Below are 15,128 nucleotides of genomic sequence, written 5' to 3' on the forward strand. Positions count from 1 at the left end.
CAAGACCTGCTGGATAAGCAACAGAAGATGGATGGATGATGCCCCCAAAAGTTGATTCTGTTCATCTGGACGTAGCTTTTCAGCAGGAGAAACATTTCGTCACTCATCCAAGTGACGTCTTCAGTCTCAGCTGACTGCAGGTTTCCCCAATCTTATAAACAGTACATTTGCATAATGACTGAATGATGATTGAGCATACATCAAGATGTATGGTTGGATGAAAGCCAGGCTCAAATATGTTCCCTAAGATTTGTGCATTCAAATACACAAACATCCCGGGACAGTCGAGGATGTAAAGAGGTTAATAACTTTGGTCAGACTTGAACTGAACTCTTTAACAGCTCCACACACACACACACACACACACACACACACACACACACACACACACACACACACACACACACACACACAAATGAGCCACTAGTTAAGGATATGCGTAGTCTGTGTTTATTAGTTGACAGCTGGGTTAGTTCATCAGATACAGCTCAGCGCACAACGCAACAAGCAGTTACAACATCAGCACACCTCAGTATTGCAGTAACCCCCTCCCACCCCACGCACCGCCCCTGTATACATATGTGTGACTCCTCTTCTCCCGTCCTCCCACTTTAACCTCCCTGCTTGATCCTGTGATACTGGTTCATTGTGTTACTGACCACATGAGGATGACACTGACGTCATCATCGTGGCTGATTAGATTACAGCACTGTTGTTATTGTAAGCAAAATTATTATGCATAACTACATTTTTGTCTTTTTTAAGTGTTTTTAATATTGTTGTTTTTTCCCCATGTACGTATAAAAAAGGCTGTGACAAAAACAGGCAGACAGACAGGGCTGGACAGCAGTCAGAGCAGAGAGACAGACGGACGGGAGTGGGGTCGAGGGCGGGGAGACGTCCATCAAGGCAACAAGATGAGGTCGGACTTTGGATTATTGTACATGAAGGAAGACGAGCGTTTGCTCGCTGCTGTTATTTCACAATCAGCAGTGATTATTCAGCTCGAGATACGCAGTTCCCTGTCCATGAGTTCACTCTAGTTTTCTCTAGCTCGCTTGTAGTTTTTCTTTTGCAGGAAAATCCACTGAAAAGACCAAAACCAGTGCTGGATGTGGGCTCACTTTTTGTCTGGAAACTGTCAAAAATCTAGTTTTCTGTAGTAGGATTTGTTTTTTGACCCCTGAAGTGAGCATTGAGGGGACAAGACGCTCTGTCCTAAAATGTAGGACAGGCCTGTCACTGAGTCACAGGCTTCTATACAGTCAGAGGAGTCGCCCCCTGCTGGGCTTTGGAAAGAATGCAGGTTTGAGGCACTTCTAGGTTGACTTCACCTTTTTGAGGCCCAAAAGCTACATCCATCCTTTAGATGTAGTTTATGGTCACACAGACACACAGTAGAGAACCAGTGATGTAATTCCCTGCTTCCCAACAAATGCACTGCTCCTGCCTGTTTGAATTCATTTGTGGCCTAATGAGCAAGTGAAAATAAAAGTAGGAATAATATCGTGTTTGATGGTGTGGGATGAACGCACCAGTTTATACCTCAGAGCCACAGATGGAGGGAAAACCCATTCATCCTCCTGCAGTCACAAACACTCACTACAGCGCAAAATACGAATTCATCTATAATGAGAATTTATTTGCTGGATAATAATGAGCTTTGTTTTTATGGGAAACTATCATTTTGGAAGGTCGTTTAAAGTTTTATGTCTACAGTAAGTGGTTGTTGGTTTTGGTCTTTTCTGCTTGGTTTGCGTGAATCGCTTCGTCGGGTTTGTCTCTCTGCTCGACAGACTGTAAGAATAAGCGTCAGCTGTGGGTCCGAACACGGGGCTCCCTGTGTGTAATCCTGCGACACATATTTTCATCAGATTGATTTTTTTTGATCCGCATCGGCATCAGTGCAGCGTGTCCAAGGCAACGAAATAAACCCTCTGAGCTATAAAACTGTTTCCGGTGCGGGTCCATCCAGAGAACATCATCTCACCCGCTGCCATTAAACAGCTCAGCGAGCTGTAGAAACATTTATGACATAGCTTTTTAATAATCAGTATTATTTGCTGCATTGCTACGCGCTATAAAGAAACTGAATGAATGAAGGGGAGTGTTTTTCTCTCTACGGTTCTAATCTTCTCTAAACGTCTCGAGGCTACTGAGCGACACGAAAGGAAAACCTAAGATTAGACGATGGAGGGGAGGGTGTTGATACAAAATACAAGTACAAAATCAAACAGAGCAAAAGATAAAAAGACAAACTGCAATTCAATGATTTTAGAGAAGAAGCAATGGAAATAAAAAAACTGACAATCTCAAGGTTCTATTTACATTCAGGGAGCGATTACATCTGATCCTCTTTCTCCTCCGCCTCCTCCCTCGCTCCGTCAGAGGGTCCGTTTTGCTACAGAGGACCCGCCATGTGGGCCTCCACTTCATGTGTTCATCAGTATGTGTGTGTGTGTGTGTGTGTTTATGCATAGGAATTTTTCCAATCATATTCAAAGGCAGCCCTGAAACATCTGAAGCAGTGAACTGTGCCGTCTGCTGGCCGTTTACAGGGTTTAATGGACGTTTGCAGAAACTGCAACGCTGAAAACTTTTACACATGAAGCTGCGTCTGAGGAGAGATGACTGACAGGAAGAGGGAGGAGAGGAGGTTCATCTGGACTCTCCTAAGGCAACAGAGCTCCCCTCTCTGCAGGTCAAAGGGCAAGGATGGAGAGCAAGCACACACACACACACACACACACACGCACACACACAGCGTAACAGTCTCGCTCTTTAACTCAAATATCAATGAAATGCTTTAGAAATGCCTGGAAGCTGGCATGCATCTATAAATAGCAAAAACCGTTCCATGACACATGCATGCAAACTCAGATACGTAAGTTGGTAACAAAAACACATAAATATAAAAAATCGACATATAAATATGCTAAGGAAACAAAAAGAGACTGAAATGTTTGTTTACGATGAAATAAAGTGATTTGGTCCAAGATGAAAGATGAAAAACTCCCAGATTTTTGCTTTTTCTTTGTGACGCTCTCCCATAAACCATCTCCGTCTCCTGGGCTGAGCTGCACCAGCTTCTCTAAGTTTCTATTTAAAGTCTAACTTTACTGCGTCATGTGCAAACACCACTCTAAGGTAAAAAGTCAAAGAGCAGCTTTGTCCTGGTGGACAGATGGAGCAACCAAGAATCAGACGCAACACTCTGAGCCATGAAACTCATTTCCTTATGAGACTGAGACTGGTTTCACTTTAAGGCCATCTCAGCGAGTCCCAGCTTAATTCGCAATTACATTCATCAAATCAGGAAAGATTTTAGTAAACAGTAAATTGTTTGTGCCCAATTACAAAGCTTTCCATCGTGTAAACAAACCACAACATGGTCACTACAAACCTGGTGAAGTCCAGATAAATCCAGAGATGTATGTCAGTCTGAACGGCACCGAGTTAGAGGAGGGAGCTCCACCTGCAGCCGCTCAGGTGACTTTCTAGTTTGAGATATGCTGAGGTGTCAGAACTCGTCATGAAGGGTACGGAGAGGACATCAGAAGCTCAAACTGTATTAGCTAAAATGCACAGAGAATGGATCCTTTATCAGAATTAGTATTAATAAGCTTTATTATTTTATTTTTATGTTTAAGCTGATATTCACCGTTAGCCAATCAGCTGTCACTTGGTTCTTCCAGACTAGCAAACTGTTTGCTTTGTAGTCACTGTCTACAAAAAGTTAGTCCAGAATTTTAAATATTCATCAATAATCCTACATAAGAACTAGTCTGTTTTGTATCCCTTTATTATGAATTTAATTGAAGTTTCATAGCTCTTAAACTGTCTCCATGTACTCATTTGGGTGTTAATCTATGTGAGTAGTTACTGACATGTGAAGCTGAATCAGATGCTGCAGACCAGAATAACATTCGCTGCGTGTCTTCGGCGGGCTACGTGTCCCGAACACCATCTCAGTTGTTACAAAGTCAGAAGTTTTACATGTTCAGTAACAATCCTGCAAACAGACTGAGCTCATGTAACCTGACTCACCGAGCTCAGGAGCAGCTGGTGCAGCTCGCCCTCACCTCACTCAGTTTGTTCGCTCATACGAGTTTCTAATCACGCGGTTGTATGTGTGTGTGTTTGTAAACTGTAAACAGCTTCACTGCATAAACCAATGGAATGTACTGACATTGTGTGTGTGTGTGTGTGTGTGTGTGTGTGTGTGTGTGTGTGTGTGTGTTTTGGCCATGTGTGTCTCTAGCTGGGCCGATTTAGGATGCTCGACATGGAGGGAGCGACGGGGGGAGGTGGGACTGCATTAACGGGGGAGGCGGGGCCCGAGCTCTCGTTGCCGTGGGGAACAGATGCCCGGCCGCTGTACTGGCCGATGAAGGAGCCGTCCTCATTGAACTGGATGTCCACACTGTCCCCGTATTCGGCCAGAGAGTCGACGCTGCCCATCTTACTTTCCTCCAGAGACTGCTGGCTGTCCGAGCGCTTCTCATCGCCATCGCTGGAGGACGGCACAGAGACTCAGTGTAAATTCTCACAGACAAAAAGTGAAGTCTGATAAATGCAGGAACATGCTGTGTAGCATCACACGGACACGGTGACGTCATAACTGTGTCAAATTTGTGAAATGTGTCCCAAACTGAAAATGGAAAGAAAGAAACTGCATGGGTAAGTACATCCTCTTTAACAGTTCATCATGTTAAGGAGGATCAAGTTATTATAAGTATTTAAATACATTTTAAGTATTTAAATAAAAAAATGTAATGATATAAAATAAATAATTTTAAAAATGCAGAAAAGACAAATATGAAATAACATAGTATAAAATAACACATGAATAAAATGTTAATAAAATTCTTCCTGGTGTTCAAGGACTGCAGGCTGATTATGCAAATGATGCCTAATTACACAAAAAATCAAAGAAATGCACACAGAATGAAAAGTTTCATTAAATCTAAACAGCATCTCGACACAAACACACAAACACACATGTGAGTGCTACAGAGGGGTGAACTGTCCTACCTCTCCAGGGATCTGCAGGCAGAGCATTGAAGGGAGAAAGAAAAGTGAATGAAAGGAAGCAGAGCTGCGAGCATGACGAGCTGCACGCTCAGATGAAGCCGTCAAACTCGATGTTTCAGAAACAAAACAAAGTTTCATAATATGATTTACTGCAGGGATATTATCACTGTTTATATAAAAACATAGTGTATATAACTGATCTCATTGTTGTGTCGACATGAAGGATTTTTGTGCAAAAACTAAACAACACACTGACTCAAATCGCAGGGTCGCTCTGTGTTTTGTGCTCTTGCTGTATTTTGTACCTGCAGGGCCACCGTAGCACTTTGTTCTGTGTGGAAGCAAATGCATTTCAAGCATAGCCTGTAATCATGAGTGACATTCAAAAAGGCCCACCTGTATTCTCCAAAGGCTTCATCTTTCATTGGTCGAGCTTCAGAGTCCACCTCCTTACTTTCTTTGTCCTTCACTGTGAAAAAAAGAAACCTTTAACTCTGCGTTAGAGTCTGTGTGAGTCAGAGAGTGTTAGTCCATCTGCGCACCACAGCGTACCTGCATATTTGCCGCCCTTGCTGCGTTTGATAAGGCAGAGGATGAGCAGTATGAGAACCAGCAGCACGATGGCGCTGATGAGTCCAATCAGCCAGCCTTGGGTGGCGAACCTGCCGGTTATCTCTGACGGCACTGAGAGAACAGAGACAGACTGTCACAGAAATGTTTGGAATGATGTCTGTGAAGGTTCTCAGTCATCCAGGTCATCGTAGTCTAAGGAGCTTGGAAAGAAAAGCGTCTGGACTTCTTTGAGTTGCTTGAAGACGTTTCACCTCTCATCTGTGAAGCTTCTAGCTTCTAGGATCAAATGGTGGAGAATCCCAGATTTAAGCTCTGTGGGAGTAACCCACCGAGAGGACCCCTAATGATCCTCTACCTAATTACATGAGCCAAGGTGTGAAGGTGTAGGTCCCAATCAGCCAAGGTTTCGAGTGAGCTCATTGTGAAACTTAGCCCCATCCTAACATGTGATTTCCTGAGGTCAGATGGCCCAGGAAGCGTCTGGGAAGGATCTCAGAACTGGATTAAAGATGGCAGACAGTTGGTGTCTCCACCATTTGACGCTAGAACTGAAGAAGCTTCTCGGATGAGAGGTGAAACGTCTTCAAGCAACTTAAAGAAGTCCAGACGCGTTTGGAATTATGATTTTCACACAGGTAGCGAGATTAGCCCGCCTGAAAACTCCACAGTGCTAGTCCCAAAAAGTTGATTCTGTTCATTGGACGTAACGTTTTCAGTGGGAGAAACGTTTCGTCATCATCCAGTGACGTCTTCAGTCTCAGCTGACTGCAGTTTCAATCTTATAAACAGTACATTTGCATAATGACTGAAACCAGCCCACTGAGGAACAATGGGCTGGGAGGTCAGTTCCTTGATCATTAATATGCAAATTCTCATGACCATTGATCAACAACTACTGATCAATGGTCATGAGTCCCATTCACAGAGAGTTGGGGAATGGCTGCAATCACAGCATTGTAAGATGGTAACAGATGAAGCCTTAGGCCCCTCCTCGATTCAGAGATGGTCTTTCCCTTTTCACATAAATGGCCTCCTTGACTCCGCCCTTAAACCAGCGTTCCTCCCTGTCCAGGATGTTACATCCTCATCATTGAAAGAGTGTCCACTGGCCTGTAGGTGTGAATAGACTGCAGAGTCCTGGCCTGACGAGGTGGCTCTTCTGTGATGTGACACCCGTTTCGCCAGAGGTTGTTTACTTTCTCCGATGTATAAATCGGAAATTTACTTACCTGGATGATTGAGCACGCATCAAGACGTCGACAGTGCTAGATTTGTGAATCTGTGAAGATCGTGGCATCAACCTCTACTACTCTGCATACTTACATGGTTCCACGGTCTTTGCCTCGCCTTGCCAATAAGTGGAGTTTCCATGCATGACCCTCAGGTGGTACTGAGCTCCTGGTTGGAGGCCCGTCAGCATATAGAAACCCTGCGTAGTGTTGACCTGTTCTGACTTCTCCCACCCACCGCCTCCTGCAGCCACACGGCAGAGAAGAATGAAACATATGAAGAACATATGATGAAACAATCCTAAAGCTGTTCCTCCTCTCATTTAATGAACTGTCTCTGATTCTTCTGCTGATTCTAATAATTCTGCTGTGATGTTGATCCAGAGACGCTGCAGAAGCAAAACAGTGTGAAAATTCATATTCAAATCACTGGATACGCATGAAACATCAGAGAGTCGTGACAGTTTAATCTACTTGTTATCATCATAACAAGTTGGGAGCTGTTTACTTGTTCTTGGTTCACTGCAGGTTCTTCAGGCTCGTCTCACTTTGGATTGAACCATTAATCAGGCTGTCATGTTCTCAGACCAAAGTATAACTTCAAGAGAAAAAAGCCTTAAAGGTTTATTTTTTGGACATTTGAGAGTTTTTTCAGATTTGACTGTTGAGCCTCCGCATGCTGTTCTTCAACACTGAAGTTTAAACCTCTGTTCGATCATTTAGAGTCAGGATCTTCAAAATAATTGGTCGAATCACTGCCGGGAACTGTTATCAAGACTTTGAGAAGGACTCAGACATGTTTTCCTTCCTTACTCTCCAGCTCCTTTATTCCCCTTTCTAAGAGTCATTGTCCACACATGCTCACAGACCCCCCCAAACTTCCTCTCCCTGCAAGCCGTCCTGTCCTTACCGCTCTTCTTGAGGTATTGGATGTGGAAGCCGTGGTTTCGGTTTCTCTCTCCGGGCACCCAGCTCAGGTGGACTGATGCATTACCAGAGGTTACTGTGATGTTTCTCGGAGGCTCTAGAAGGCAGGGGGTGGAGAAAACAAGGTCAATTTGAGAATTTGGTTTTATGTCACTAAATAAAGCCGAACACTAAACGGTGTGAGGCAGAATTCTGAAGTTTCACCTCCATCAAGCAGAGTGGCTCCCCTGCGTGTGATGGGAGGGCCTTGTCCAATCTTTGTGCATGCTGTTACTTTGAAGATGTAATGGCTGTCGGGGTCCAGGTTGTCCAGCGTGATGTGCTTTACTGTGGGATCATTGACATTCAGTATCTCCACAGGACTGTCTTTGCTTTCCACCTCTACAGATGAAACACAAACCAGGCAGAAAAACATACATGACTAAGAACGCTTGGTGGCCAAACGCTGTTCCCAGAAAGTGAAATAAATAAAACTTAAACAGGGACAAAGAAAAACATTGAAATCTGAAGGAAACACCAGAAAGTAAAGTTACAACAGAATTCAAGGATGAACACAAAAAGAAAAGTCACAATCGTTAAACTTCATCTTATTTTCATGACGCAGCCAGGATCAGACCTTACCCCGTTGGTACTGCACTATGTATCCCAGCAGAATGCCGTTGGTCTCAGCTGGATGGCTCCAGGAGAGAATCAGGGATTTTTCTGTCGGGCTTTCAAACTCCAGAGATGCAGGAGGACCAGGAACTGAACACAGAGAACAGTTCCAGGTGAGGTTTGTGTAACTTGAGAACTGATCCTGAACTCTTAGACACGAGGGAAGAAAGTTCGGTTGACTTTATTCTGTCTGAATGTCAAAGTCCGCTCGGATATGAATGTCGTGTCGTAAGCTTTTGGGTCAGGTGCAGAGGTTGCAATGGGCTGCAACAAGAGCAGCATTCTGATACCTTCAAATAATTGGTAATTAAAGCTGACAGCTAACTTACTACACAATGCTGCTCAGATCAGCTGACCTTTGACTTGTGGAACCTGTCAAATCGCACTTCGATCCATGGTCACATGACCCTCAAACAGCAACGTTTGGTTGAAACTCACCTCCCTCCGGTGTGTGGAAGTGGTGCGGCGGGGAGCGAGGACTCTCCCCTTTGCTGTTAAACGCAGTGACCGTCAGCTCATACTCAGAAAACAGTCGCAGTCCCGTCACCTCCGCTGAGGTCTTGTTATGGTCAACCTCCTCCACCTGCCAGCTGTGCTCGTCTGTCTCACTCAATTGTTTAGATTTTTCTCCTCTGTCCTCCTCATGTTGGGATTGTCTGAGAGACCTCCGGCTCCGTTCGGCCTTGGGAGCCAGCCTCTTATAGTAGATCTGAAGCAAGCATAGAGAAACATGAACACACTTGATGTGCTTTGATAAAGTTACAGCTGAAAATGAAATTAAAAAATTCAGAATACGATAAAAACTTTTTATCAGCCTGTGTTTTCATCCATTATTCTACTAATCAAAGATGCCACTCGGGACTATTTTCTGGGGTTTGATTGACAGAAAGATTATAAAGTTTCTCAGTATTAAAGATGGGCAGAGGCTCAAAGCCAAAGTCCAATTAAATTTTTGAAACATCGCACCAAGTAATAACCTTACATGAACAGAGGATTTAAATGTTAAGAGCATTTCTGTGATGTGAGTCAGGTAATTAAACTCAATGAGAAGTGCTACCCTGTATCCCAGCAGCCAACCTCGGACCCTCTGGGCTTTGTTCCAGCTCACTCTGATGGTGCTGTTCATCACGGTGGTTGAAACTCCAGTCGGCGCTTCCTCTGGCTCTGAGAGAAGCAGCAAGGCATGAACATAAGAAATCAGCACAGCAGCGATGTTATTTGCACAAACTCGCAGTTTATGACTGTGTGTGTGAATGTGTATTGATATCTTTGTGGGGACAAAAGTTGGACTTTTACTATAGTTGTGGGGACCAACAGCCTTCATGGGGACCAGAATTCTGGTCCCCATGAAGTATGTGTGTGTGCACGGTTTTCTGTCAGAGACAAACTTCTGAATTTCTGCTGAATTCATTACACTAGTAAATACCCATTGCTGCAGTAATGACTTGTCTGTGATTGTCAGGATATTTCTAAGCAATACGGTGATGTCATAATATAAGCACGTGAACCTGAAATGATGAATAGTTTAACAGCATGTGTCTGTGAAGGTCCTCATTGATCCAGGTCATCGTAGTCTAAGGAGCTTGCAAAGAAAAGCGTCTGGACTTCTTTAAGTTGCTTGAAGACGTTTCACCTCTCATCCAAGAAGCTTCTTCAGTTTTAGGATCAAATGGTGGAGAGTCCCAGATTTAAGCTCTGTGGGAGTAACCCACCGAGAGGGACAATGGACCCACTATTGACCCTCTACCTAATCACACGAGCCAAGAGAAGACAGATGTGTGAAGGAGTGACCTTTGACCTTTAGATGCCGATGGACAGCTGAGTCTTGTCCTGTGGAGGTGGCTCTTCTGTGTTGTGCCATGCGTTTGTGAAGTGGCTGTTTGGTCTCTCCAATGTAGAGGTCTGGGCATTCCTCGCTGCACTGTACAGCATACACCACATTGTTAAGTTTGTGTTTAGGAGTTTTGTCTTTGGGATGAACCAGTTTCTGTCTGAGTGTGTTGCTGGGTCTGAAGTAAACTGGGATGTTGTGCTTGGAGAAGACTCCTAAAGAATGGCAAACAGTTATCCTTTGTGTCAAACTAGGGAAGACACAAAGGATAACTGTTTGTCATTCCTGAACTGTGCTCTGCGCATTGAGAAGAAACCTCAACATCGAAGTTTACCGGAAGCCCACGCACACGGACCAGTACCTCCTCTTTGACTCCCATCACCCTCTGGAACACAGACTTGGAGTAATTAGGACCCTACACCACCGGGCAGAACATGTTCCCTCTAAGCCTGAAGGGAAAAAGAAGCAACACACACATGCAAAGGAAACACTTAAAACATTGTCATCCCCTCTGTAGCCGGTGTATCAGAGAAACTCAGGAGAGTTTTCTCCAAGCACAACATCCTAGTTTACTTCAGACCCAGCAGCACACTTGGACACAAACTGGTTCACCCGAACGACAAAACTCCTAAACACAAACTTAACAATGTGGTGTATGCTGTACAGTGCAGCAAGGAATGCTCAGACCTCTACATTGGAGAGACCAAACAGCCACTTCACAAGTGCATAGCACAACACAGAAGAGCCACCTCCACAGGACAAGACTCAGCAGTCCATCTGCATCTTAAGGATAAAGGACACTCTTTCGAGGATGCCAATGTTCACATTTTGGACAGAGAGGACAGATGGTTTGAAAGAGGAGTGAAAGAAGCATCTATGTCCACTGTGAGCGACCATCTTTGAACAGAGGGCGGAGCTTGTGACACCAATTGTCTGCAATCTATAATCCAGTTTTGAGATCCTTCCCAGACGCCTTAACGCCCACTCACATCCTGGGCCACCTGACCTCAGGAAATCACATAATAAGGTGGGGCCAGGTTTCACAATGAACTCACCTGAAACTCTGGCTGATTGGGACCCGCACCCAGTTTCACACCTTGGCTCATGTGATTAGAGGATCATCAGGGGTCCTTTTGTCCCTCTGTGGGGGGGGGGGGGGACACTCCCATATGGCCTAAATCTGGGACTCTCCACCATTTGACCCTAGAACTGAAGAAGCTTAGCCCGTTGGTAAGAACCTTTGGACGGTGTCATGTCACGCGTTGCTGCTGCTGCTGCTGCTGATAAAACACTGAGCTTTCCAAAGACCAGTGAAGACCTCAGAGCTCGAGGTAACTGAAGGAAACTGTGACGACTGCTGTGAGGAATGACCTCGGCAGTCATCACCTTTTTACCTCCTAACTACCCTCTAACTGAACAGTTCTCTAAGCCTGTGAAAGAACGCATGTGCAACCTCCTAAACAGAAATAAGTCAGTTCGAGCTGAAACTCGTATTTCTCATCAAAATGACAACATTACAAAAGAGGCAATTATTGATTCACATGCCGAACATTCAGCGTGAGACATTAAACCCTCAGCTGCATCATTCCCATCATCCACTCATTGAGATTCTTGACTTTTGACCTAAAGACATTTTCCCAGCATGATCTAAGCACTGACAGGAAACTTCACTATATGCTCTGAGTGATTAACAGCCTGCACAGCAGCAAAGCATTCATGTTTACAGCTGCCGGGCACTCCAACAAGAGATGTTAGATTTGACATTTTGACAGAAAGAGCTGTGATGTGATGTGATGCTTCATGAAGCTGTTGCAGTGAGATTATTTATGACTGATGGCATTCATAAGCTGTATGGATAAACATGGTTAACTCAGATTGTTTTAAGTTGATATTTTCAGAACTGGCTCACTGTCATCAGTATTACTGACTTGTAGATATCATGTACTGTCTCTATATCTGTATGTATGAGCTTTAGTTCCAGTCCTCTCAGTGGGTGCACACAGGCTTTAGCCCTGTAATGGTTCCCAGTTACACACAATAACAGGCCCTCCCATTACAGCACTCGGCCACAGGGATGAAGCTCTGGGATGACGTACTGTCCTCTCCGGAGTGCCCGTTCCTCGACTTTGGTTCCGGTCCTCCTCCGAGGGCGTTGACAGATCGGACTTTGATCTCAAACGGTGTGTACGTTCCTGTGTTGTTCACTATGAACGGTGGAGACCTCACACGGCCGGAGTTCCAGTTTACATTTGACCCGTCGGCCTCCCTCCACAGCACCTCGTACTGGAAGTTCTGGCCGTTATGGAAACGCTTGTCTATCTCCTGCAACAGAAAGTAAGAATATGAAGTGCCCGTGGACTGTGCTTTTCATGAAACATATCAGAGGATGTTTACTCGAGCGCACTGCATACACGCTGACGTACTCACATCCCACGTGATGATCAGTGTCCCTGGTTCTGAGGAGTTACTGCGCACTCCTGTAGGGTTGATGGAGGGAACTAAAAGGGTGAAGGAAAATATCTCAGTTTAATAAACACACTTCAGTCATCCTGTATTGATCTTCTTTATTGATCTCCATGACCATTGATCAACCATGTTTTATATTTCTTTGTGAAACTTGTAACAGCAGTCTGGCGAGTAAGGAGCGGTTAGCAGGTCCAGCGGGCATGTGGTGTGGAGGTTAGCCGGATAACATGGAGCCAGTCGGTTAAATCCAATAACAGACCTTTATTCGCCGTCAGCAACATTACACTTTATAAGCCAGGTCTCCTCGGCTGTACTCGTCCGAACCTACACGTGCGGGGATTCGTACCGCCAGCGCCAGCTTGTCACAACAGTAAGTAAGGTGTTTTCTTGGAGCATGGAACATGAGCAGCATGGAATGGCTGCCGCTAACAACTCACACACCCACTAGGAGACCCCCATAGCTACTACAATAGTTGGGCAACCCCCTCTAGTGGTGCTATAACCCAAAAGGTTTGTTACAAACTTTCAGACTGATAATGTAATTAATGGTAAATACATTTTCCGTCCCTCTAATGTCAGCCTGAGGCTCAGCTGTGAGTCAGACTCCATGTTAAAACTTCACAGCAGAAACAAACTTGTATCCATGACAACTGTAAGGGTGGACAATGTGTTTATAACTCATCTATTTAAACTGCATTGAGGCCTAAAGTTTACATCATTAGGGGTGCGGCCTCTTTGACTGACAGGTTATTGGACTCCCTGATCTGGATCTCTGGAGCATGTTTGTGCTTTTTCAGTGTTTTGGAGCATTTTTTATGTAATTGTGACCAATAATGTGGCTGCTGTGATGTTATTTTACTAACAGACCATCCAAGAAGTCTGAGCTTTAGTTTTGGTGGGTGAAACTGTACGATCTTCTTTGGGTGAAATATACGTATACGGTATTAGTGAGGTGCCTCAAGCTAGGTAGTGTTAGCTGATAGCATAGCAGTAAATATGGTGACTTCTTCCTGCAGAAGAACAACACGGTGATGACCATAAACTGCTGTTCCAAAAACCGGTGGGTAATGCCACGCCTCATATTGAGCTCCTGGACACAGTCTATAAAAATCACTGCTAGTAGCAGTTGTAACTCTAAAGCTCATCACATCTGCTGCTAGCTTATATTGTTGTTTCATTCACTGAAGTCTTTTCCAGCCTCTGACACATGGATCCTATTACTTAAGGCTAGAGGTGGGCGGATCGATACCAATGCTGGTACTGGTATCGGATCGATACTATCATGATAGGATCGATTTTTATTTCTATCTTTTAGTTTCAGCACGTAGCCCAGTGAATTGTGTTAAATAAAGTGTATACCTCAAACATGCACCTGTGATGTTCACGGTCACGTCTATTTTATTTATGTCCTATAGCAAAAGATACACGAAAAGCTGAAGAGTGTGTTTTGTTGTGTCAACTAATTATTGTGGAAATTAACAATCACAGTTGAAATCAGAATCTCATAAATCATGCTGCTCTTCCCTACATAAGCTGCCTTTAAGCTTTGGTATCAGTACTGGTATTGGCAGTACTGGCCCTGTATTTATTTGATATTGGATCTATACCAACATTTGCACAGCACAAGTTGAGGTATTGTTCTTTACCAGCAGGTGGCGTGCTGTGGTGGTCTGAGGGGTTGCTGTGTCTGCTCCTGCCAACCTCATTGATGGCGATGACCCGGAATCGGTAGGTGGAGAATGGATGGAGGGTCAGCTCCACGTGGTTGAAGTCGCCTGGCACTTTCTTCATTTCCTCCCACGTCCACTTCCTGTCCTCCGTGTGGTACTCCTCCAGAGCCTGTATGATGAACTCTGGAAGGAGTCAGACATGATCCGGTTCATCAGCTGTTTTTCAGCTGTAGGTCGGTTTTTCAGTTCAGTTCAGTTCTTTTTTATTTCAAACATATACATTCACCAACGTTTCATAAAATCATTCCATACAGTTGTTTGAAAAGGAGTAGGCAGAAGTATATACTTATTTTGCCCTACCCCCTCAGGTTTACAACCTCATCATCTAAATTTGAACAACAAAAACATATACAATGCCTTCAACTTAGAACATAACATCTCAAAAAGTATTTTCACATCCATCCATTCGCTTATCCTTTTCAGGGTCGCGGGGGGCGCTGGAGCATATCCCAGCTGTCACAGGGCGAAAGGCGGGGCACACCCTGGACAGGTCGCCAGTCTGTCGCAGGGCTAACACACAGGGACAGACAACCATTCACACCTAGTGGTAATTTGGATTATCCAATTAACCTAAACCTTATCCCCACAAGCTGCATGCCTTTGGACGGTGGGAGGAAGCCGGAGTACCCTGAGAGAACCCACGCAAACACGGGGAGAACATGCAAACTCCACACAGAAAGACCC

The 15,128-nt window shown here is 44.5% G+C and overlaps 1 protein-coding gene across 3 annotated transcripts in view; it reads right to left on the reverse strand.

Annotated features, from left to right (window-relative positions):
* Positions 1-434: 434 nt before the first annotated feature.
* LOC102301048 (neural cell adhesion molecule L1.1) overlaps positions 435-15,128 on the reverse strand; it is a 56,972-nt gene continuing 42,278 nt past the window's right edge. For 2 of the 3 annotated variants that reach the window (XM_042224248.1, XM_042224246.1), the window contains 13 exons: positions 14,361-14,567; positions 12,676-12,746; positions 12,345-12,570; positions 9,475-9,581; positions 8,856-9,126; positions 8,385-8,507; positions 7,968-8,144; positions 7,747-7,860; positions 6,931-7,080; positions 5,587-5,718; positions 5,431-5,503; positions 5,035-5,046; positions 435-4,513 (listed from right to left, as the gene is read on the reverse strand). In XM_042224248.1, coding sequence (XP_042080182.1) covers positions 4,258-4,513; positions 5,035-5,046; positions 5,431-5,503; positions 5,587-5,718; positions 6,931-7,080; positions 7,747-7,860; positions 7,968-8,144; positions 8,385-8,507; positions 8,856-9,126; positions 9,475-9,581; positions 12,345-12,570; positions 12,676-12,746; positions 14,361-14,567 — 1,919 coding nt within the window. In that variant the 3' untranslated portion in view covers positions 435-4,257. The remainder of the gene's footprint in view (positions 4,514-5,034; positions 5,047-5,430; positions 5,504-5,586; positions 5,719-6,930; positions 7,081-7,746; positions 7,861-7,967; positions 8,145-8,384; positions 8,508-8,855; positions 9,127-9,474; positions 9,582-12,344; positions 12,571-12,675; positions 12,747-14,360; positions 14,568-15,128) is intronic. The other variant, XM_042224247.1, reaches the window with a different exon arrangement.

Source organism: Haplochromis burtoni, unplaced genomic scaffold (genome assembly GCF_018398535.1).
Source record: "Haplochromis burtoni strain Fernald_Lab_line unplaced genomic scaffold, NCSU_Asbu1 Contig_133, whole genome shotgun sequence".
Classification (NCBI taxonomy): domain Eukaryota; kingdom Metazoa; phylum Chordata; class Actinopteri; order Cichliformes; family Cichlidae; genus Haplochromis; species Haplochromis burtoni.